Source organism: Astatotilapia calliptera, chromosome 12 (assembly GCF_900246225.1).
Source record: "Astatotilapia calliptera chromosome 12, fAstCal1.2, whole genome shotgun sequence".
Lineage (NCBI taxonomy): Eukaryota > Metazoa > Chordata > Actinopteri > Cichliformes > Cichlidae > Astatotilapia > Astatotilapia calliptera.
The window spans coordinates 34,260,470-34,286,090 of NC_039313.1; the positions used below are offsets into that span (position 1 = coordinate 34,260,470).

General features: G+C 41.0%; 2 protein-coding genes across 7 annotated transcripts in view; one reads left to right on the forward strand and one right to left on the reverse strand.

Annotated features, from left to right (window-relative positions):
* wdfy3 (WD repeat and FYVE domain containing 3) overlaps positions 1–24,941 on the reverse strand; it is a 117,847-nt gene extending 92,906 nt beyond the window's left edge. For 4 of the 5 annotated variants that reach the window (XM_026187495.1, XM_026187492.1, XM_026187493.1 and 1 more), the window contains exon 1: positions 16,273–17,690. In XM_026187495.1, coding sequence (XP_026043280.1) covers positions 16,273–16,301 — 29 coding nt within the window. In that variant the 5' untranslated portion in view covers positions 16,302–17,690. Of the gene's footprint in view, positions 1–16,272; positions 17,691–24,657 lie in introns of those variants that run through there. The other variant, XM_026187494.1, reaches the window with a different exon arrangement.
* LOC113033559 (glutamic acid-rich protein-like) lies at positions 3,406–5,548 on the forward strand. Of its 2 annotated transcripts, none has more exons than XM_026187498.1 (3): positions 3,406–4,106; positions 4,523–4,882; positions 4,996–5,548. In XM_026187498.1, exons 1-3 carry the CDS (start codon positions 4,077–4,079, stop codon positions 5,515–5,517), a joined length of 912 nt encoding a protein of 303 aa, XP_026043283.1. In that variant the 5' UTR covers positions 3,406–4,076; the 3' UTR covers positions 5,518–5,548. The 2 variants fall into 2 exon arrangements, with proteins under 2 accessions (XP_026043283.1, XP_026043281.1); XM_026187496.1 differs by having other exon boundaries at positions 3,410–4,106; positions 4,406–4,882.
* Positions 24,942–25,621: the final 680 nt, after the last annotated feature.

The following is a 25,621-nucleotide window of genomic DNA, read 5'->3' on the forward strand; positions in this document are numbered from 1 at the left end:
AGAAATAAAATCTGGACCTTTTACTTCCCTCCTTTGTTTCTGTCATTATACACAAGGCTCACTTTCAATTGATTCTATAACATATCTGTTATATTGACAACAACAGCACACCTGTTCTGACCACTGGAGTCATGTTAGGGTTGAGTGTCACATCAGTTGTAGCTTAAAAACATTTATTTGAACACACACACTCTATGAATGACAAAAAAAAAGCTCTGGCACTTAAGTCACAGCTCTTGCAGAAAGACCCATCAACAAGGAAGAGACATGGCAGTTTAGCATGTAGTCCGTCCTTTTCCCAGCAGACTCCTCACACCGAATTACTCTCAGACACTCAGGAAATATCCCCTGCCCTTCAGTTACAACCCACCTACCGGTGCTGCAGACGTCACTGTGTGGGTGTTACGTTTTGGTGTTGTCGGTGTGTTGCTTTTGGCGTGACTGTTATGTGTTTCCTGTTTTACTTTGAAAGTCTGTGTTATCTTAGTGTTTTCAGTTTACGTTTCCCTGTCTCGTCAGGTCTAATTTGCCCCAGCTGTGTTTCCCTCCTGTTGTCCATTCCCTGATTGCCCTTCTATGTATTTAAGCCTTGTGTTTCAGTGTGTCATGGTCGCGATCTCCCCCCCCCGTTGTAAATAGTTTGACGTCTGGTGTTTGGTGATGTAAATAAATGTGGTATTTTGCTTTAAATCTCGTTTTGGGATTATTTTTATTTTCCTTATTTTTATTTTCCTGCGTTGCACCCCGGTTGCCTAGGCCGGGGTGTAACATATGGGGGCTCGTCCGGGATCGCTGGAGGGTCCGAAGGAGGGACAGCTTCGGCCTTCTGTCTTCGCTGGAGGATCCGAGGGACCGCTCCAGCCTTCTGCAGCTGGTGGGCTGCGTGTCCGTGTGTGCAGCTGGTGGGCTGCGTGTCCGTGTGTGCAGCTGGTGGGCTGCGTGTCCGTGTGTGCAGCTGGTGGGCTGCTCATCCGCCTTCGCTGGAGGATCCGAGGGACCGCTCCAGCCTTCTGCAGCTGGTGGGCTGCGTGTCCGTGTGTGCAGCTGGTGGGCTGCGTGTCCGTGTGTGCAGCTGGTGGGCTGCGTGTCCGTGTGTGCAGCTGGTGGGCTGCGTGTCCGTGTGTGCAGCTGGTGGGCTGCTCATCCGCCTTCGCTGGAGCGTCCGAGGGACCGCTCCAGCCTTCATCCGCCTTCGCTGGATGGTCCGTGGGACCGCTCCAGCCTTCGTCGTCCGCTGGAGGGTCGGTGGGGCCGCTCCAGCCGTCATCAGCTTCGTCTGCCTTCGCTTCAGCCATCCGCCTTCGCTGGAGCGTCCGAGGGACCGCTCCAGCCTTCATCCGCCTCTGCTGGAGGGTCCAGGGGACCGCACCAGCCTTCGTCGTCTGCTGGAGGGTCCGTGGGACCGCTCCAGCCTCCATCAGCTTCGTCTGCCTTCATCCGCCTTCGCTGGGGGGAGGGTCCGTGGGACCGCCCCAGCCTTTGTCGTCGCTGGAGGGTCCGTGGGACCGCTCCAGCCTTCATCCGCCTTCGCTGGAGGGTCCGTGGGACCGCTCCAGCCTTCGTCGTCTGCTGGAGGGTCAGTGGGACCGCTCCAGCCTTCATCAGCTTCGTCTGCCTTCGCTGAGGGGAGGGTCCGTGGGACCGCCCCAGCCTTTGTCGTCGCTGGAGGGTCCGTGGGACCGCTCCAGCCTTCATCCGCCTTCGCTGGAGGGTCCGTGGGACTGCTCCAGCCTTCGTCGTCTGCTGGAGGGTCAGTGGGACCGCTCCAGCCTTCATCGGCTTCGTCTGTCTGGATCAAACTTTTTACTTGGTGTTAAATGTTTGATTTTTGGGTGGGGGGAACTGTTACGTTTTGGTGTTGTCGGTGTGTTGCTTTTGGCGTGACTGTTATGTGTTTCCTGTTTTACTTTGAAAGTCTGTGTTATCTTAGTGTTTTCAGTTTACGTTTCCCTGTCTCGTCAGGTCTAATTTGCCCCAGCTGTGTTTCCCTCCTGTTGTCCATTCCCTGATTGCCCTTCTATGTATTTAAGCCTTGTGTTTCAGTGTGTCATGGTCGCGATCTCCCCCCCCCGTTGTAAATAGTTTGACGTCTGGTGTTTGGTGATGTAAATAAATGTGGTATTTTGCTTTAAATCTCGTTTTGGGATTATTTTTATTTTCCTTATTTTTATTTTCCTGCGTTGCACCCCGGTTGCCTAGGCCGGGGTGTAACAGTGGGTTTCTTAGGTCTTGCACCATCAAAGCCTCATCATTAGATGGATTACATCTTGGCACTGATCACAGCATGAATGAGCCAAATTTATTTGAATTGTTGGTCCAAGGCCAGAGAAAGACAGAGAAATTGACTTGAGGGGAACTTTGTGGAAAAGATGCTTTAGTTTGTATCATCACTACCCTCAAATTCGGTTTTATTATTGTTATCATTATTATTAGTTCACCGTGTTGTGTTTTTCTTGCCATTTTTGAGACGTATGCATAAAAATAGTTCTGGTTATAACCAAATATTTGTGTGACTCTGCTCGCTCAGTTTACAATTCAAATTTTGTTTGATTCAAACAGTGAGAGACAAGGTAAAGACAACTGACGACTGTCCCCCTTCTTCCCAAACTAAACTTTTAAAGTCAGGAATATTATTGAGTTTATCGCTTTATTCGCCATCTCAACCACTTATTTTCAATTCTAAAGAAATCTGAATTCAAACCAGCGAGACTCAAGGTAAAAGCCCCCAGGAGCTGGCTAATTCACTTTTGGCAAGCTTCTCTGTATATAACTTTGATTCCATTGTTGTGATATCACAAATGCTGGTACTACAGGGATATTAGGGTATTTATAAAGCAGACAGTAGGCTTGACTGCATGCCAAAACAGCTGATTTGGAATAATGTGACGGAGGATGTTCCTCCTCGCTCACAGCTCTGTTCATTTCCTTTCTTTCAGAAAACAATCTGTTCCCTTCTTGTTTCCTCGTCATACATACAAATCATGTATGACGAGGGTCATAATTTCTACATCAGGTGTTCCACGTGACTATCAGTCAGTCCATACATCTATTTATTGGTGACAAAGGAAAAAACGCTGACTTCTGGACATATATCTACCCCCAAAATCACAGCTCATCTCCAGATTAATAGATAATAGTTTCTATGCAACATCAGTGACCTTTTACTGATAACACCTTGATCCCTAATCTAACGCAAAAAAACCAGACCTGAGCATAACAGACTTCTTGGATGCTCTGTTTCTACAATTGGCTGCACAGTAAGCCGTATATGTTAATTAACTGCATTAAAATGCACCAAGAGGTACCATCACAGTCAGGAGTAGACGGCTAACATGGAGAAGAAATTTCTTCATTCATATAAATTCTGGCAGCAAACCGAGAAACCCAGAATCTGAAAACCAGATTTGTTTGTAAAACGTTTGTCTCTATTTCTCTTGGTTATCCAGTATGAGATATTCACACAGCTCTATTTTACTTGACGCTCCGCTTTTAAACACTGAAAATTTACCACAGTCTCAATTTGAATGTGCCTGCTCTTGTTTTGCTCTCTCTAAACCAATTAGCCCCTACACCCTGTTCTTTAATGACCGTTCACCATTAAAACATGGATTGGAGATCTTTGCACCGCACATTTTACGGCTCAAAACAGTTCAGGTGAGGCTGGAGGTGAAAGTAATGAAAGGTATAGGACAGAAAGCCTCACGGGTCCCCTGAGGATTAAGTGAAAAGGTTGCTACACCCAAAGGACCCTTTCTGATTGAAACTAGTTTGAATTTTTAATCACAGTAAATAGCTAAATAGCTTCAAGTTCAGTCAGTAACAACAAGAACACAGAAACCAAAACAACATGGGCTCCATGGTAACACCTGGGTAGTGCTGTCACCATCGCCTGATGATTTTTGAACAGGATTCTCCAAACACAGTGTTTGCAGTGTTTACCTGGATATTTCATTTCTAAACACCAACCTGAACCTACAAGCATCTCTCGCTATTTGCTGTGACTCGACGAACGTTTTGGAAAAATATTGACAGCTAAACAAGTGTAACAGCGACTCTTCAGTGTTTCCTGAGCCCAAATGGACCCAACATTTGTCTCAGAAAATCTGGTAAGCTTTTCTCGTGTGAGCAAGCAAAAGCTTTTTTTCAATTTTTTGCTCAAAATGTGTCTAAAGCTTTCATAATCTTCAGGAAGCAGAGTACACTTTGGAGTTTAACTTAAATTTTTAATACTTAAACATTTGTAAGCACTTTTAACAAAACTCTGTGAACATTTGTGTTTTTAGAACATCTGTAGGACTCAGTTTTTGCTTTTTCTTGTGTCACCTTAAACTTTTCTAATGACACACATCACACTGTGTGATAGATTTTTCTAACTATGGACTACGTGCATGTTTTTATCATTCAGGCATCTTGGCCAGTGCAGACTAGCGCTGCTGATATGAAACAGCAGCAGGAAGCTAACAAGATTGCTGAAAGTGAAACGGTGCAAGAATTAAAAGATGCACTCCATTTTGCCACTCAGGAGTTGAAGACTGCAAAGGAGGAAAATGCATCTTTGAAGGAGAAGATTGCCGTCCTTGAAGATGCTCACAAAATGGAAGTGAGTAGCCTCCAAGAAGAGCTCAAACTCAAGGATGAGGCGCTTCAAAGATGTGTGAAGAAAAGAAGAGCTCGAACCAAAGCCTGGGTAGAACTCCTCCATGAATCGACCATAAAAGACATGGAGATAAACACCAGGGAACAACACTGGAGCAGCAAGTGGCAATCAACCGAGAAGAGCCTGAAAGAGGAGAAGGAAAAAGTGGAGGAGCTCCAAATTAAGAACAAGCTTCTGATGGAGAACTTACAGGAAAATCTGGACGAATGGAAGAACGTCCTTCAGGTAAGCTGTCTCCGCTATCATTTCACTTTACCATAATGTCATGTTTTGGTCCTAACAACTTCTGTCAGACTGAGTCACAGTTCAGTAAAATACATTTTACTCTGTCTACACAGGAGCTTGCACCCGATGCTGACCACCAGGAAGAAACCCTGGAAACAAATTCCCAAGAGGAAAAGCTGGAAAACCACGAGGGAGAAGAGAAGGGAACGGACAAACCAAGAAAGGACAAGAAAAAGCAGGAGGAAAAGGAGGAAAAGCAGGAAACAAAAGAGGACATCGAAGAAAACCTTGAGAGAAAAAGTGACGAGAAGATGGAGGAGAAAACAGCAACTGAAGATCTAAACCCAAACCTCTGTCTGGTTCCCATCCCTCTCACTCCCTCCGACTCTTGCCCTTTACCCCAACTCAACCCCTCTACCTCCTCCCTACCTTACCCACCCTCTCGTGCTCTTTCCTACTCTTCACCCAGCTCTTATTCTTTACGCAAAACCCTCAGTCTCCACACCTTCCCCCAATCCTCCTCCCAACCTTACTCGGTCTCTCGTGCTCCCTCCTACTATTTACCCTTGTTTTCCAAACCTGTGCAGCCCATAAAGTCTGATGAAATGTTTGATCTGCTTTTTTGTTCATTTTAAAATAAACATGTGAAATTTCATTAAACTTACAGTCTTTGTTTGGATCATTGTTTTTTACCTATAACACAATATTACACTTTTGTCCAGAAGAGATTTATTAAAAAAGTATAAGTCTCATTTAAGTGATCAAGAGCCTCCTGTCAAAAAGGTTTAACAGTTTATAAAGGTTAAGTTGACAGTGACAGACTTTATTTTAAAGAGCCCCAAGATAAGAAACATGTTGCAGTTAATGACCACACTTAAACTGGATATTGGCAACAAACTAGTGTGTAACTGGTGAGATCCAGCAAGAAAAAAAAAAGTATTTTCTTTATTAATGTGGCTTTCGGATGCTAAATATCTAAACCTGACATATGGCACTATCAAGGCCTTTGAATTGGTGAAAACTAGTAATGAAAAGGCCTCCTACTAGAATGTATAAAAATGAAGGCATATTAAGCTTCAACTTTTATTCCATATTTGATCTTCTTTCCTTTTAATGATCTACATGTGAGAACAAGACAAAATTATCAAATTATTTAATAATAACAACAAAAGACTGTATATAAAAGATAGACATAACCCACGTGAACAGTTGCCTTCTGTGTTTTAGTAGCTAGTATTGGACTGTATTTGACCAAGATGCTAAGTTATCAGCTGAAGCTGTCTTGCTTGGCTAATAAGTGTATCAAACACATTTTGGGTCCAACACACAAACATGGATGCAACGTAGGGCTGCACGATTAATTGTTAGAAAATCGCGATCTCGATTCATACTTATGTGACAACGATTTAAAAAAAAAAAAAAAAAAAAAGACGACGACGATTGTACCGCATTTTGATCCGGGACGTACTCTGCATGAAAACAAGCGCTCACTCTTCCTGCTCAACAAATGACAAGGGCGGAGCCTTATACCACGTGATACAGAAGCTGTGCCCTGTGATGCTAAAATTAGCAGGGAAAAAACAACGGAGAGCACGTCAGGGATGACGAGAAAGTGACAGGAGAAAATCCATCCCGGTCAACCACCCAAACATCAATAACGGGAACCTTATACAGCGCTTCCCTATACACGTCGAACTCAAAGAAATTACGGAGGCTATCACTTATCACCTGACCAAAGATATGGCTCCCATCAACACTGTGCAAAACGAGGGATTTAGGAAAATGATCAACACCCTAGACAAACGCTACACAGTGCCGTCCCGCAACTATTTTTCTATTGTTGCACTACCTGCTCTATACACGCAGCGTCGAGCAACGGTGGAGACGGAATTTCAAGCAGTACAACATTTTGCAGCAACAACAAAACGTGAGACATTTGTTGTTTTTATGTTTATTTATTGTTTTTATGTTCAGTCTCAACTGTTACGAAGTTGATGTGCAGTTAATAAGTGCAATAAATATTTATACTGGAAAAGAAAGTGAGAGAATCGTGACCTCAATTCTAAGCCAAAAAAAATCGTGATTCTCATTTTATGCAAAATCGTCCAGCCCTACTAGCCACCTTATAATTATATGCACTATACCACAGTAAAATGTTGACTATAAGGGCTAAGTAAGCTTATGTGTCCCCAGAGGTCTGTCTTCTATTAAGTGCTTTCTTCTTGCATCTAAACAACACATCTCCTTTCCCAGAATCCCTCTGCTTTAACGACTGTCACAAAAGACAGCAAGAACATGAAGAGCAACATAATGGCAGAAGCAGAGAGCTACAAAGAAGCTTGCCAGTGTTATTCTGATTTACAGAAACATGGCATCTGCGGCACTAACCAAATTACTCAAGACTGAAGGCTTTAGTAACTCATTTTACCCACACAGCAGGGCTGCCCTCTGCGTGAACTCACACTTAAACACCAATTCCATTTAACATCCTCCATTTGGTACACTTTTATCTCGAGTGCCTGACACTGTCCGTGAGCAAGTACATACAGTTATAGCTCGCACAGTCTCAAAAGGACTGAACCCCTTAACCTCAGGGCCTGAAATCCAAAAACCAGGGGAACCCTTTAACCTTTCAGACGTCAAGCATCTATTTCACCAACCGTGAGTTACATTCTGATATATTCTGAATCAAAGGAATCTGTTGTGAAATGCGGGTTCCCCTTAGTAAGGACACCTGTCTGAGCTAGTCTTGCACCTTCCCAGAAATATAACTGCATGTCACAACAACTCAACATCAAAAATATACCTCAAAAGTATTTGGTAACTAACACAGGATGCCCATAGCCCATAGACAAGTCTGAAAAGTGAAGCCAGCGTCCAAGTGTCGTAAGTCTGCATTCTTTTTAACGGCAGCTAAGGGCGAATATCTGCGGTTGCAAAAGGAATTATGGGAAGACAGCCCTCAGTAAAAACGTTCCTGGTCACTGATGTCTTCATGAATAAAACATTAGGTTCATTTTGTAAATTTTGGTCACTGTAAGTCACATAAAAAAGGATTATCCAGGGTATTTTCATTGGTTAACAACTTGTAATCAACAAATTGTTTGGCGATGAGCGTGCTTTTTCACAATCGTTTTCTCATCGTATTTGGTTTCAAAACAGCGCGGTGGTGAGGCTGACATCACAGGTGCAGCACTGTAAAGCCACTGTTGATGGTTTGCTGACACTGAGACAAATGTCACTAAATATCATTTGTTTGTTCAGAGTTTGCTGATGCACTCATGACAATATTTACTTTCATTTCATTTCATTCAAGTTGCATTACTAATGATTGGCAGTAACTACAGTAAAGAGCCTTTTTGGCTCTTTGGTAGATCAAAATAAAGATTAAGATCGACTGGATTAGCACAGATTTGTTATAATGCACTAGCTAGTATTTTAGCATATACTTTTTTTCCCCATTTGCATAGATGTGACGTCTCGTCTGCTTCCTGTGTTTGTTGTCCAACATGAACAGCTCAGTTTCACTGCTGATGGCAATCTGGGCACACAGACTGAGCACAAATAACCTCATCACCCACTACGGGAACGACTTAACGCAATTCTTTAAGCTATATTTTATCTTCCACTTCAAACACAAACATTTGCACACTAAAGATTTTGAGCAATACCCCTGCCCCTGCGCAGAGTGTGTACACAGGAAACGTAACCATTCACGACATCAGGAGTCATCTGATTAAACATTAAGAACCAGCGGTAAAAAAAATAAATACACGTTACCATCTTTAATGTCACTCAACCTGAATGGTCTGAAAAAAAAGAAAGAAGAAGCAGCAAGAAATCAAAAGAAACTAGAACCAATCCTGCAGTCCAGCTTTGAGTCACACAATTAGTTCTCACATCAGTGCTTTGGGCCTCTATCCTCTGAAAATGTCCAGAGAAAATAACCTCACACAGGTAAAATGTTTGCACATGATGGAGATCAAAGAAGACAAGACCTGAAATGCTCACGATTTGACATTTGCAATACACCCTGTGTTGGCTGCAATATACTCCACAATTCAGCTCTCACTAACCACTGGCTCTGCCTGTATGAGATAACGGTTAAAGAACATCCCTCGCTGGGATTACAATATTGACAAATTAACAGTGATGTGGACTTTTGTGTCGAGCAGCCCTACATTATTCAGTGAGCATTTAGTAGTCGTGACACAGGCCAACCAAATCTTCAGACTCAATTTTGTACTGTAATGACAGCTGCGCTCTGATGTTTACTAAATCTGAACACCTGCGAAAGTACTCGAATCCACCTTTGCAGTAGTTCGTGCTGCAGTGAGTTTCTCCAGGACATCATTTAACCTCGATGAAACACAAACACACACAGATAAAGCAATGCCTCCTGTGGTATAGTGGCTGGTAAAAATAGAAAAATTCTCCAATACAGACCAGACACACAGGGCAGTGGGATTCAACTGGTTCTGTGTCAGTGAATAATCTGATTTCTTTATTTTTGGGGGGGTTTTGTCGCTCTGATATGTGCCAGTACTGAGTCATGATTAACGAATGACACCATAAAGTTGTTATCAGAGTGAACTGTCATAATCAGATATGGTTTAAGTTGACCTAGAAGATTTTCTTTCTAGGTCAAGTTTCTTCGAGAGGGAAAATTAAGCCATTTCCTGTTGTAGTCTGGGATGGAAAAGCAAAACTATTTTGTGTTCAGGTTACTGAAAACTGCAATGCACTATTTAACACTAACAGCTGAATATCTTTTGAACTCTTTGGCAGGAAACCAAAGTAAATTACAGCAGCCATGGTTCATCTTCCAAAGATTATGTTTACTGAGGTTAAAGTTGATTACTTTTATTATGAGTTTAAGCCATAACCCAGATAAGTGGCATAAACTCTGCACTGCAGCCTATCCAGTTCCTTCCTTTCTACTGCTGACATCCTTCCCCTTTCTGTGATGACACACATAATGCTGGTCATTGCTTCTCATTTACACCACTCCATAGACAACCCACAAGCAAGTCCTCATCATAAATAAAACTAACTCCACTGAATGGATGGGCAGGCCTTTGGAAGTCTAAAGCAGCCAAGCACATATAAAAGTGAAGGCTTTGAGAAAAAAGTCACATATCCACACAATACACTTGGCCAAGAGAAACACGCCAGCAGTGGGGTTATAAAGTGATCAACGTGTAGCTTCGGCAGCATCAGCAGTAAAGCCCGTCTTCAGCTGCTGGCTAAAATGGAAACTCCGGCTGAGCCACAGGCAAGTCTGTTGAAAAGCTGACAGGCAAGAAAAAAAATCTTGCTGGATGTTAGAAATCGAGAATCCAAAAGCAGAAGTGGGTTGGTCTGCGTTGAGTTTAAAAATATCGAGTCCAGTAGGCCAGCTTCATCAGTTGTTGTTTAAAGCTGAGAGATTTAAGCAGCAGCGACTCAAAAACCAGAGAAAGTCTCTTTCAGGCACTTCATAGTCGCTCACCGAGTCCCGGTCACCGTTTAGATCAGTGGATGAAACGGTTTTTAAAAATTGACTCATTTATTAGTTTTAAAAAAACGTTTGCAGATTGTATTGTATAGAAGTCAATGTGGCTGCTTTTGAAGTTGCTCGTGTAATTATGTCGTGATGCTTGTGCTGAATGTCAGTTGGTTCTTTCACTTATTGGTCTTAAAATCTGCTGCCCTCTTTGTCGAAGCTCTGCTGTGAAAAATAAATAAAGAATATATTTACGGGCAAAAAGCCCATTTAGGGCTGTTCGATATAACGGTATATATCGGATAACGATATAAAAACGTCTAACGTTTCATTTTACGCTATCCTCTGTTTCGTGGTGTCGCAAAATAAACTCTTTACGGCAATATTTGTTCATCATTTTGATGGTCACTGTAGTGGCTATATTTATTTCTTAAAGTTCTCTCTTTCTCTTATATTTAATATAACCACACTACAGACGGACAAGCGCCTGTTTTTATGCGTTGTCGTTAGCAACAACGACGGTAAAACCATCGCGTGTCCGCTTGTTTATCTTCCACATAAACCTTTCACAATAAAGCTCAAGATCCTGTTGAGACTTTTCAAAATAAACGTAATCACGTAAAAGAGTATGCAGAGTACTTACGGATGAGAAGTAAAAAAGAGGCGTCAGGTGCTAAAAAATAAACCTTAGACTCAAACGTTAGAACAGGCTTTTCCCCGCAGCACGCCGTGTAATAAATACTCACAAAGAAAACGGCGGCCGTTACAACTTATGTCTAAAAAGGTATAGTTTCATGCATCTGTTAAAACACTCGACTCCAGCTACATGACGCACAGCTGGAAACACTTCACGCAAGTCGAGCTGCCCGAGATTCACAGAATTTACAGAAAATGTAAAATTTTTGTGATTTATATCGTTATCGGGACGATAGATGTCTTATATCGGGATATGAGATTTTGGTCATATCGCACAGCCCTAAGCCCATTGATAGATCATTTATTTATCTATCCAGATGTACTAAGTTATCACAAGCAAAGTGAAAATGAAAATTGGTTCGCTTCCCAAAAGATTTCCCTAGTTTAGATGATCCAAGATACTTCCTTATGAGCTAGTGTCATGAGGATGTCATTGTTCAAATAACTTGACTGGTTTCTTTTCCTTAAAAAGATATAAAAATATATTTGATACTGTTCAAATAATTACTTTTGTCAGAACTATGTTAAAATAAACATCTGACACAAAACTAAATTCAAAATGTTAAGAAAGTTATCATCTGAGTCGTATACAGGATGAAATAGCTCATCTATTTTTGTACTGTAACGTATCCTTGATCAAAGGCAGCATTTATTTCAGAACAATGCTGACTGTTAGCACTGCTGTTCAGGGCCCAGTGAAACAGAGAGTCACTGAAGCAGACACGAGGGCTGTGAGAATGGTAGAGTCGGAGAGCAGCAGGGCCGGGACCACAAACTGGGGCAAACACATGTCATATAACTCAGCATAAGGCTGAGATGGAAAATCAACAAAAGGCAAGGCAGTAATCAGCAGACAAATGTAGGATTACATCTCACTCCACCTACTTGGTAAGCAGTGAGCGTCATGAAACCACCATCACGTAGAGCTCTGTCAGAACCTCCCTTTCTGCACTGCACTAAACCTATAACACACTGAAAACAGATTTAGGTGCACAAATGGGTGTCTTTGTGTAGTTTTACTACAAATTAGTTACACCTCTTTAAGGTAACTTTTTGTTTGGGTCAACCTCCAGAAGCTCTGAGGAAAGGTGACTCTTCTATGAAAACAAAGGTTCCAATGCTCCAAACAGCATATGGGGTTATGCACAACTTCTCAGCATGTAACAAAATGAATCATGCGTACATGGCCAAGCATGTTTACAATGAACCAAAGGAGAGTATTAAATCGGCCCCTCTTCTAATTTACTCCAGTGTGTGGATAACAGAGTTGCAAAAATGTCAGATCAAGAGGAAAGCCATGTCATCAATACTTGAATGCCACTGTGGCACTTTTTATACACAATCCATAGTTTTCTCTTACTTTGGTTCAGTTTTTGATGACTTCGAAATCAACTTTGTTAAGGAAGTGTGTTTTTTTCCTTTTTGTCTCTAAATCCATTTGTAATTTAGGCTTCTAAAACAGCCACCACCTTTCAAACCTCTTATCTTTGTACGAAAATGAATCGGTCTTATCTGCTGATCCACAGTGTGTTATGAGGGAAGAACTGCCTGCAGCCTCCTGTAGGTGGCTGGTTCAGAGTGACTGAACTCTTAGATCAGGCAATTTAGATTCCTTGCACAGTTTTCTACATGATGCTGCTGTTTTCTCCAACACTGACGTTCGTTTACCAGCTCTGACTGTTGCACAGATTCCCTTTTCATACTCCAACATAAAGATATGTTAAGATCATGGCAACCTGTTACTCATCTCTCTGCCCTAGCATGCAACTGAAAGTCAGCAGCTGACCTATGCAATCACACAAACCCTGCATACTTAATTAGCCTTGGGGAGAGGTGACAGAAAATGGAGGATAAAGGTCGCACTATTAAAGGGGATTAGAGAACCAAAGGACCATCAGGAATTACCAGCTCAAAAGTGCTTTTTTTGGAGTACTAGAAAGGGAAAAAATGGATGCATCTCTGATCATTTTATTCTAAAGACACAGATAGGACTGTTTAAACTAGGGGAAAAAAGCATCAAACCGCATCTCGTCTCTGCTGAAGCAAAGACAATGAGTCAATGGCATCAATGGAATGTCAACTCTTCTGTGGAGGGGAACTGAGCTTGGCCCTCCAGTATTTTTCAAAGCATTCTCTTTAAGCGGATGCCAGCTTCAATGAACGTCTCCCAGAGTTAGCAACAACTCCTGGGAGATGAAGGCAGCCAATGCCCTGGAAAAGCCCAACTCTTCAAAGGCTTGTGTGGTTGTTCCTCTGGAGAAGGTGATGTAATCTCAGAAATGTCTCCTGGCTGACGGAGAAAAAATGGTTTGACAGGAGTTAGATAAAACACAAACTTGTAAAAGGAAATGCAAATTTGGAGAAAGTAAAAGGCTATGTAGGCAGGGTAGTGAGTTCACACCACCTCCCTGCCAAATGCTGGTAAATTTGGACTGAGGGTGATTAACTGTCTCCTCTGCCAGCCACGGTGACACACAGAAACGTAGCTATTTATGGGAAATAAATCCACTAGAGGCGAGCAAACATTTTCTGACACCTTCACATATTTTAATCAGCACTATTACAAATCAATTTTAAGCAACTCGAGTCATTTTCAGACATCAACTTGGACAATTCTGGGAAAATCAGGGTGAGATATTTTCTAGAGCAAATTTACTTCAGGTATGCTTAAGTACTGGAAATATGTTGTGTGGCTTAAATGAGGGAGCTGCCTGCAGAAGGCAGGGGGCAGCACAGATGACGCCCACTTGCTAGCAGTAAATGCATCGGACTATCAGCCGAGCTCTTCACACGTCAGTGCTATCCAGCATCACACAGGCTTTACACTGGGATGCTGGAAGGTTAAAGACTGGGTAATGTCGGATCTCGTACACGCCGCTGTCGTGTGTGAAAACATGACCATAAAACAAAGCAGTTTCTAACTAGTGCAACATGTTTTTGTCACCAAGTCAATGTTGCCTGACTTGTAACACGAGACAGAGGAGCAGGAAATGATCTCATGCTGAACATGTCTGGTCAAGACCACAGTTAACTGCATCTAAAATGGGCATCTATTTAGTCCTGCACTAAACCACGCCTGGACAGTTGTCATCACAGACTAATATCACATAATTAGTCTTACAGTTCTACTTGTGCCTCGTCTGCCGGTCGATTTGAAAGCACAGCGGCTGTCGTGTATCCTTGACAAAAAAATACCGATTTATTTCTCAAAAATGTGAGCGCCACACTTTTCATGTGCTCGAAGAGTGCCACCACATTTCAGTAGTGTGTTAGCTGGATCGCTGAATGGTATCCATGACAACTAGCAGGCCTCACACAAATTGCTGCCTGTCAATTATATAATTACACAACATTAGGTACAGGAGGGTGACTTTTGTAGTCAATTAAATTTTAAATATCAATGGTAAAACATATAGATGTATGGCAACATTGTGATACAATATATTTGCATATACTTGCACCATGAACAGCAAGGCATTATAGTCTCCATTTAAAATTACAATGACAATCAACGATAGCCCCAGAGTAAACCTTAAGGCATCTTTGCGACTTAATCTTCAAACAGCACAAGTACATTTTTCATATCATAATTTTTCAGCTTTGATTTCGCGTAAGCCATTCCTACTCAGTTATGTTTAGTAAGAGAAAGAATAGACTATAAAATGTGAGTTTTAAATAGCTTTAAACATCTCATGTAAATATATTCAAACTACACATAATCTTAAAAACAAGCCAAAAATATGCAGTGTGCAGACTAGTGCTGGGTGAAGAAAGAATATACTCATTAACTCTCAGGGGATTTTTTCATATGCTTTACATTTTGTTGGTGGTCTATATTCTTGAGAATTCTATCGCATAAATAATTATCCTATCAACTCATAGCGAGGAGCAATAGAAAATCATGGTTGGATCTGTGCACTCTTATGTCAACTTTATGCGCCGCCTTCATTTTGGTTGTGTTGAGCTTGAGTTGAGAGTTGTACACAGAGACCTGCAGAGATTCTCATCATGTAGGGCCATAGAGTCCGAGTACTAATAGAATAACAGTGCAAATATAAAACGTATAAAGAAGGAATTAGCTTTAAGTCTTGCATATTTACACATTTGAGATTGTTAGCTCAAAACCAACAACATTTTGAGCTATCAAGCTATAAAGTAGCTGCACTACCTTAATTATTTAATAACATATGTTATCCCTGTGTGTTTGTTTAATCAGAGGTTATAAGGTATCCTTCATATGACTGCTGAGTATAACAGGTAAACACACAAATCACTGTTTGCTGGTCTGACATTGAATTAGATTTTTTAAAATGGCCAACCTTCATTTCTGCTTCCTGATGTCTAACTTTGATGTCTAATATCATTCTTCCTGACTTATAAACAGTTTTGGTTTCCGATTATTATTAAAACAATATAACCAGGATAATTATCAAGCTATATTTGATTTTGTCAATTAGCAACCAACACTACTTATGCTGCTATACAATAATCCAAATACACTCTCCAACAGTCTGTGGCATATTTAACTTGGTTTGTATTTCTTTTGTTCTTCCCTTCAGCTTAATTACAATTTAAAGTCCATGTTTGTTTTTTTTCCCACATTGCATAAATCTATTTGCCCCCAAGTCTACAAATAATCGTGTTATGCAAGATCCCAATAGTGTCCAGAATTATTGTGATTATATTTCCTGAGAAAAATGGTTTAACTTAACCTACCTACAACCTACAGCAAAGTGTCATCCATGTCATTTTATTAATTTAAAGTGTAACAATTATTGAAGGCTACCCTCTTTTTATAGCGTTGGGCATTTGTGATATTTTTCTTTAAACTTTAAAATTATTAACACTCTTGAGAAGAACATCTATCTAATGACATCCTCAGGCATGTTACACATATCTTTTGCTAAGTCACACATTTGCTTCGTTTGGGTTTGGCCGATGATTGCTTTAACCACATCGGGATATATTCTTACAATAAAGATGCAACAGTAGGAGATGCTGTAACTGCTCGATGGTGACAATCTCTGTAATCGAAGCTTAATCGTCAAACGTCGTGAAACGGCCACTGACACGGAGAGGCAGTTATTTTAGATCAATAACATCAATAAACATACTATATCCACCAAGGTCAGGCTTTTACCAGTGAACAGTAAACAAACCCCTGGTCGCTGCGGAAACGAGCTCAGCACCCAGCTCTGATTTTCCCTACCTGCTATTCTCTCTGCGCTCCGCCAGCATCTCAACTCATCAACAGAAGAAGAGACAAGAATATTCCACCATAAGCCAAAGACCAGCCGCTCTTCCTCCCAACAACAGTGTCTTCCTGAAACAGAGAGGCGATGGCAATGGTGTCATGCCTTCCCCTCACAGCAGCGTAAGGAGAGGAGAGGAGAAGCGCGGAGGCATGGCTCGCCTTTATTGGCAGTACCAGTGGCTTTGTTCGCCAGTCAGCACTGTGTGTGTGTGTGTATGTATGTGTGTGTGTGTGTGGTCTGCCGGGACTGGCACAGCTGATCCCCCCCTGACACCGGGTGGGGTGTACAGGGCTTTGGAGAAAGAGGAGGGGAGGAAAGGAGGGCGGGCTTTGGCCTCAACGACGACAGGAACATACCATTACCACAAGAAACGGGGAGGAGGAGTGGGAGGCAGAACTCACAGCAGTGAGCATCATTAAAAATTCATTTTCTGGCCATTTCAGTCGCCATCCTGTACATCAAAGCTCCGACAGCTCACATTAACTTTGCATTATTATGTGGTGTGCTTTCGGGGACAAGAACAGGGAATGAAAAAAGCATCTCAATTAATCTACACGTGTCACACCAAAGGCTTTGTAGAAGGCAACTGAAATATTAATATCCGATAATGTTCTTAAAAACAGAAAAGGGCTAAATTTATTAAAAACAGACTGCTATTTTAATAATTTAGTGGTTAATAGGAATGTGTGTGACTAGATGTTTAAACAATGCTTTCCTCACTAGTCAGCACTGAAAATCCCACATACACACTGTAAGGAGACTGGGCAGTCTAAGTTCCCTGAACATAAATCTATGCAGGAATAATGTAATGATAAAGATGTTGGTTATCCCATTTTTGACCCCAAAGAGCCATCCAACAATAAAACATCAAACATGTTAGCCAACAGCATTGTTGTTATTGAGGGTCCTGCACACTATCTTTGGCATTCCTAGTTCTCCGATTACGACTGAGACCACTGCCTCCACTCTACATATCTTCTATAGCTCCTCTCCCAGGGCTTGGTATTTCTCAAGCTTCTTGTGTTCCTTCTTCTTAATATTGCTATCACTTGGTATAGCTACATCTATCACTGCTGGATTGTCTCAGGGGCATCTTCGCACCTGGCCTGGTGTGGCAGACCCCAGCCTCAATTGATCTTGTGTTTGGAGCTTGTTCCTGTGCTGCCATGATACGTGCCTCTGTGCTGTCTTTCAGTCTAGCTTTGTGCTTCAATATTAGCTATTAGTTATAACTAAAGATTATTCTTATAGTCAACTAATTAGACAATTTTTCTTTGATTAGTCAACAATTATTTCAATAACTCTTATCTCTGATTCCTATGTGCAAACCTCCTGCTCAAGTCTGCCCAACTGGGAATATCACCCTGTTTACATCGTCTCACAGCAAATAAAAGTAATGACCCAAGAAACATATGAATCTAATAATAATAATCAAATGTATTTTTAGTATTACTCAATAGGACAATCAGAATAAAAATGAAATAAATAAAGATTGCAGGTAATACAAGTTACAAGTGCTGGTAGGAGTTTAAAATGAATGTGCAAATAGGAAACTAAAATCGCTTCTGTCCATTCAAATAAAGCTTTAAATGAAATCAAAAAGACATCTTTTCAAATCTCCATTTCCATTTTTTATCGTCCCGCTGTTTTGCCGTTCATGCTGCGTTCTTCTTCTTAGCACTGAGTGCAGTCTTGGCAAACAATACAGCCGAGACTGCCCCATAGTGTCCTGTAGTTTAATTATGCGGCAACGAATTTTTATAGTCGACCTCATCGATTATGCTGACGAACTGTTGCACTGGGCAGGATATCTATTTAAAAAAATTAAAATACATCCTTTGCTGACATTGTGTGCATGCAATGTTGTGTATGGTGCAAGCTGTCAAGTATTTCAGCAACATTTACTGAAGAATGACTTTTAAATATATGAGCAATGAACTATACTAGTTGAGTAATGTGATTTTTTTCCTCCAACTTAAAGGACCAGTAAATTAGTCTCCAGGAACATGCTTGGTGGTTAATAATTCCCTTAAATCTATTATCAAAATAAAATACCACATTTTTTATGACTCAAGCTTCTTAAACATGAGAATTTTCTTCCTTTTTTGAAACTGTAAATTGAATATCTTTGGGTTAAGAAAAAAATAGCTTTTTTTAAAACTCCAAATTATCAATTGAAACATTTTTCACAAAGTCCTGTGGCTTAATAGACAACATGAGGAGATAAATGTCAAATTAATTGACAGTGAAAATTGCCATTAGTTTCAGTCCTGCAGAATTAGTATGTCACACTGAGATTCACATCACAGCTGTTTAGGTGCAGTGATTATGGGAATTTCCTGACCTGAAAATTGGCCTTGAAAAGTTCAGAAACCTCTACAAGAGACTGTAATGGAGCATGCTGACAGCTAGAGACATTAATGCTTCACTAAGAAGATGGTGAAATGTGACTTCCAGCGGGGAAGGATGGGATCATACTGAAACGAGTCTAGCAGAGGAAACGGATCACAGATCCACCCCACTGAACGAAACCTGCTGTACAATATCACACTTCCAAGGTTAAATGAAAGAAAAAAGAAATGTATGCTAGCAGTAGCTTAACTGTGCGACCTGTTGTGTTAAAAACCTTAAGAGATCTGCACCAACTCCAATCACTCTGCAGTTGCGGTGAGATTTTCGTTTTCGTATGAATCAAAAGTGAGAATATAATCCAACATTTTATTATAGCTTCAATGAGCACCACTAATAATCATGAATCACAGACAACAGCACCAACATTTAATATCATCTTGAGTCCAAATCGTTACTGCCATGCAGTTACAGACAGAGTGTGGGCCATGAAAATTACAGCCAATTAAACTGTGGTGATAAAAAGACCTGTGGAAATCTCTCTCCTTCAGTCTGTCCAATAAAACAGTAGACTGTATATAAGGCATTACTCCAATCTCATATATCATCAATATCCAACTCTGTGGCTGACATAAGCAGCTTCAGGTCATAAAAAATAACCACTTACTTCATATAATATGTGTAGGGATAAAACTAAAAATACTACAAAAACACCTTCAAGTATTGAAGTTAGGATGTCCTGACATACTGGCTGAATATCTGCATCAGTACTGGTTCACTGATTAGCCAATAACTTGTACTGCACCCTCATATCCAAATATGGTCACCTACAGCTGAAAAAACACAAAACAAAAACACAATACTGGCTGCTGTCACTATGGCAGAAGTCCAAAACCAGTGGGTGAGGTCACAGTGGGTGCATCTATTTTCCATACAAGCTATGGTTACATGGCATTTACCAATAATAGAGGTGGTTCCTTTTTTTATTATTTACGGAAGAGTTGAAACACTTATTTATCAATTCATAAGCTACGGTAATGTTCATAATGTTCAATGAAAAGTAAGACCGTCTCTTTATATACTCTGATTTTCTGTAGCCCTCAGCCCATTTTTGAGGAAGTACACTTTTATAGTTCTACTTTAATAAAAGGTTCACCGATTTAGAAAACAGCTGGCCTTTTTTTCCCTCAACACTACTCAAACAGAAGTAAATAGTTCTTTTATTAGGGGCACATTTTCAGCTGTGGATTAACAGCTGTGTAGACTAGTAAGTGAGGTGATTGTGGTTTATCTGACTGACTGAAAATAGATTCTATGAACTTAAGCACTGGGCCACATACCACCACTTACAGTTGACTGTGGAATTAAAACGAGATGAGAACCTTCACAAACTGTCTTGTTGTGGCATCTTTTTACAGAGCCACCTTTCAAATTCAGTGAGCGCTTTAGAATGACTCATTCTTTCACAAATGTTTATAAAAGCAGAGTGCATGGTAAGGACCTAAATTTTAATTCAATTCAATGCAGTGAAATTCAGTTTTATTTATTTAACACCAAATAACAACAACAACTGGCTTGAGGCACTTTATATTCTCAGGTTAAGACCCTACAATAATAAACTCCCTATAATATTACACCTATGACAATGGGACTGAAAAACACCTGAATTCAAAGTTTCAGGTGAATAAACCCTTAAACATTTTAAAAATCTGCAGTGTTCTGTTTTATCATGTCATCAACTTGATGTAATCCAATGGTGCGAGACAAAACATAGACACAAACTATATGGGCACAGCACATGTGTAGTGTCACTAATAGGATGTGCAGGCCCTTCCCTCGAGTGCTAATTAAGATTGATCCTCTTGTGCTTTATTAGTGCGTGCTGCGTCTTCTCATGAAAGATGACAACTAGTAAGCTGCGACTTAAGTCTGTTGTTTGACGTGGGCTTATACCAAGCCTAACACACCAGCAACTCAGGCCATATTGTTTTGTGTGTGATGCATTTGAATGGCCTGAGAAAGCTCAGTCGGTGCACTGAAAGGAAAATCAGCATTGGCCTTGAGCTGCATCATCCACAAGACTTTAATGCAGCTGCCCGGCTACACTTAATCAATAATAAGAGCCTCACAAAGTACAGGATACACCCCACAGCTCCCATCCCACCACACAAAAGCAGTTAGCAGGTAAAAATAAAATCTCTAATGGTGATATTCGATTTGTTAGTCTAGGATCTTTGCTTAGGTTTAATCTGAACCTTTGGTGTAACACTCAAAAATGCTATAGTTTCAGTTATCCTCCAGAGTGGGTTTGCTTGTTTCAGTTTACTTTATGTTTAGTTTTACAGGGTTTGTCCTGCATCCACCAAAGAGCCTTTGACATTCCTCCAAAAGAAAGAAAGGATTTTTCACCACCTTCTCTACCGAGGTTTCAATTTACTCAAGAATAAAGTAAACTTTGCCCATCACACGGACAGAAATACCAGGAAAAATGACTCTTAAAGGTCTTAAATATATGCAGACACGTGTATTTATGTGCACAGTCATTGCCCAAATGCCCATGCTGAGAAACAAAATGCCTGCTTTTAGTTAAGATTTTATTATTTTTAAGGGTCAGTTTTTGTTTGTATAATGGTAGATTGTAATGCAGTAATTATGATGTTCAGAACTGTAAAAGACAACAATACTTTGTAGTAGTACTTCTTTGTGCTGGTTGTACTCACAAATTTGAACACAGAAGCCACTTTGGCTGCTCCCTTATTCTCAAAGGTCACCACAAGAACATATACATTTAGTTCACTAGACTCTTTCTTTCATACTCTGTTTTGTTTTAATTTTAGTTAACTATAACTTGGTGTCAACCAAATATATAACTGTTACTTACCTAAAACCCTGACATAAAAGTTGTAAAAACTGTATTGGGGCTGATAGCGCATATATAATGCAAGAATAGCTTTGGAAAACCAAGTAGGATTCCTACACAAATAGCTAGCTGAAGCAAAATCTCCATTTGTTATCAGAGTGTAGATGATGGCCAGAACAAAGCAAACTGTCATCACACTGGAAAACTACTGTTAATCTATTGCAGATCCTTGGGAATGATTCTTAATAGCTGACCGTTATAAAAGCAAGCAAAGCAGAGAGGAAATGAGTAAACAAATTCATTTAGGCCAGCATTTATGCTGACATTCGGGAGACATAAGGCACTGTCCAAACAATCAAATACTTACAGGATTAACCACTTAATCTCCCTTACCCCCCAAAATAGCAAAACAACAACAATCTACAGCTGCAGAGCGAGGACAAATGTATGCTGTTGGGTTTAATAAATGCATGAAAAGAACAGCTGTCTCCGTGTTTGTATAATTATGGCTTAGATGAAAATCAGAACACATTTTATGAATAATCAATGTAGAAATCCTTATAATTCCAACAGGGTTCATTTTTTCCTAATTGTATTTAGGTCAAAGTAAGCCCTGTTGTAGCCCCGGGGAGTAAACTCTGGATAACCAATGATAAAAGGTTCAAAGTTTCAGTGCCTGTTAGCCCTGAATCACCGTGAGAGAAAAACAGAAGAAAGGAAGACCCGGAGGCTACACAGTCAAGACTGCACCACCAAATGCTGGCAGGTCTTGAGTCACCTCAGTAAATCACAACAAAAGGGGAACTTGACAAACGCTTGGTAGACCGGGTCTAACTAACTGGAGGCAGAACACCACTAAGCCTTCTTGCCAACGCTGCTGTATTTTACAGCATAGAAATTTGCATGTGACAGTATTGCTGCCCAGAAGTGTAACCCATTTGCTTTTTTGTAGCTAAAAAAAAGTAACAGGGTTACTCCTTACAGATGAAATAAACTATATGAGTGTCACTAATGGTATTATATGTGGAAAAGGCAGTACAATCACCTCACATGGACAGCACTAAAGTCCAAGAAGTTTTCCAAACAATAATAAAGAAGAAATAATTCTCAGGTGACTTGGGGGAGAGCTTTAGCTAACTGTTTGGGTTTGCACATCGACAGAACAAAGTTAAGGAATAATTCGGTTACTGGTAGTTAGCAGCAATCGGGTTTCTGTGCCTCGAGTTTTCAAATTATTCAATGTGATGCAGTGTTTATGCAGAGCAGTCCGATAAAGAAAGCTGCACTGCAGTGATAAAAGCTGCCGGGTAAGGCTTAAGAACGTGTCTGTAAAGGACTTTTAAGGACTAACTGATCAACTGTCAGCACAGTAGCTCAGTGGTTGCCTCACAGCATGAAAGATCTAAATTCAAACATAGGTAGGACCTTTCTGTGTGGAGAGTGCGAGTTCTCCCCATGTTTGGGTATCCTTTTCTCCCTCCACTGAAAGGCATGGCAGTGCTTTTAGTGTTTTTCTTGGCTCAAAAAAAGGTCTTTTAGGGGTGACTATGCACAAGAGGTCCACATATAGTTTAAAATAACCAGTCAGTGTTATCTTACTTAACAGAGGTCCATTCATTTTCCTGTTATTTCGGGCCATTTGTTAAACAAAAGTGATTTTACTGTTAACTAAATGAAAATCACACTTAAACAAATTGGTTATAAACTATTTCACTGCAGCCCTGGTGAGTTTCCTGTTGGTGAACACCAAAACCTCTTGGGGGTTGGGGGCACTAAATGTTTTTATGCAGGACAAACCCTGCTGCCTATTCTGGCACACAGCAAATACTCACAAAAAATAGTCAACACAAGATCCAAAAGCCAATGAAGTAATTTTTCCAAACCCCTCCAAGCCTACTTATTAGACTAATTATCCTAGTATTATTTCTGAATTATAGCCAGTTTGCTTGCTTGGTAACTTAACTTTTATGAGGAAAAAACATTCACCATACAGTACATGACAAACACCGACATACACTCAGGGCTTCCTGCTTCCAATGCTAGAACACAGAGACTGTTATTTATTCACACACAGCTCTCTATGTAGATATAAACTCAATTCAGAAATTGAGTTTAGCACAGCCATCAACAGCCACCTCAACTAATCAGGTTTTTAAGATTAGATTAGACTCAAATGATGCTCACTTACCAGTTCACTGCAATAACAGACCTCTACATATTCACTGCTATTTCTAGTGGCTGCTGGATGACAGTTCAGCCCCCCACCTCCCACCTTTACAAGCAGAAATGTTATGTAGCTTTTAATTGTATCGTGTGTATTTGTGTACATGTCATACCGCACCTTTCACAGTGCTCCAGCATGAAACAAGTTTTCTGCCCCATCCTGCTGCGAGGTGATTAGCTTGTGTGCAGGCATCCGGGCAGATAGCCATACACTCAGGGACAATGCGCACACACAGGTGACTGCTGCACATCAGGCGCAGAGCAGACAGTAAAATGAGGACGATGTGACCGCTATAGCTTTGCCAGTCATTGCGAATTTGCCCCTTAAAGACCAGCTACTACGAAACACTCACTGCAACCCGATTTAGCCACCTCTAATAAAAAAAATAATGCGTTTATCCAAAGCGACATACTGCACATGTACCCCGAACGTTTTAATTACCAGCGGTCCTGTGTGTTTTCCAATGGCTGCGATCTGTTAAAGTCCTGCTTTAGGACTCAGCTCCACCGTCAGTGAGTGAAAACACAACCAACCAGCAATCCCCTCAGTTTGCAGCTACGCTAGCCCACAACATGCAGCTAGCGACCAGCTGATCACTAGCGTCGGCTTATCTGAACCTCAACTGTCAAGCTAAACGGGTGACGTTCCTTCAAATGTACGGCCTTCAATAACTTTACTGCAAATAAAGATGGCAGCTGGTGTTTCCACAGTTACCGCGGGTTCGTTGTATTTTTCCCGAGGTTGCCACTGTCATGCTAACACCAGCGATAAAGGTGCGGACTGTAGTTCAGCCGAGATGCACATTCCAGCCCATGCTAACTCGCATGCTAAAGCAGCTAGCACACGTTTGCTAACTAGCCACTTCCAGAGAGGAGAGCGTCTTTGGTGTACCCGCCATCTACTCACCAGTAAGCAGCGTTTGCGGCAAAATGCGTCGGTGTGAGCGTTGAAGATAACCTCCAATGTGTGAATTAAGTCGGTACGGGGCACTCCGTGTATATCCATATGTCTCAAACGATGCGTTAATCCCAAAGTGGTTGCTGCTCCCTCTCCTTCCTTTCGCCGGTCGCCATGTTTCCTCAACATCCAAATAAGCCGAGCATGTAGCCAGGTCCCAGCGCCGATTTTCCTCCTAACAGCATCCTCCTCTCGGCCCCGAGCGAGGCCGCAACTGAAACACAATCCTGACATCTGTTGGATAAAAGGAAAAACACACTCGGTGGCAGGGATTTAACGGGCACGCATTCAATTAATTTCCCTCTCTTTTATTTAAACTCACAGAATGTGTTAAGGCTGAAAAGCTTTTTGTTTTTACATTTCTTAGAATTTTTTTTTTTACCTCAATAGAATTATTGCACCCTTTGATCAGCACCATGGACAGCAACTGCAGTAAGCAGTCGGGGAAACAGACATATTTATTTAAGCTTGTGCTACGAACTTACATGGTCTTTTTCAACTAAACTATCACAATCCCAAAGACAACTGGAATGACTATAAGCACGGAACAAAGAAGACAGGCCTATTAACCACAGGCCCCCAAACACTGACTGGATGGGTCACTTTATAACAAACATCTCATTCAACAATCATTTCCAGTGGACCAACTTCTATATATATCATGCAAACATGTCATAGTATGAGTTTATATGTTCAACATATGAGTGTAACAATGGATGAATTCCTTATATAAACCTCTACTACTCAAACTACTCGCTCTTTAGAGCTTCATCGTTTGGGCCTTGTGCTCAGGGAAGTTGTAGACAACCCTGCTTAAACCCAGTATATTTATCCTGCTTTCTTCTCTCCTTACACTCCTGGTGGGAGCCACTTTTTTTGCTTGGGTTGCTAAACAAAATTTATAATGTGCTGT

Coding starts and splice junctions, on each gene's coding strand:
- LOC113033559 (XM_026187496.1), top strand. CDS start 4,077: ATGGACCCAACATTTGTCTCAGAAAATCTG. Junction 4,107..4,405: donor CATTTGTCTCAGAAAATCTG/GTAAGCTTTTCT, acceptor TTTATCATTCAG/GCATCTTGGCCAGTGCAGAC. Junction 4,883..4,995: donor AATGGAAGAACGTCCTTCAG/GTAAGCTGTCTC, acceptor CTGTCTACACAG/GAGCTTGCACCCGATGCTGA.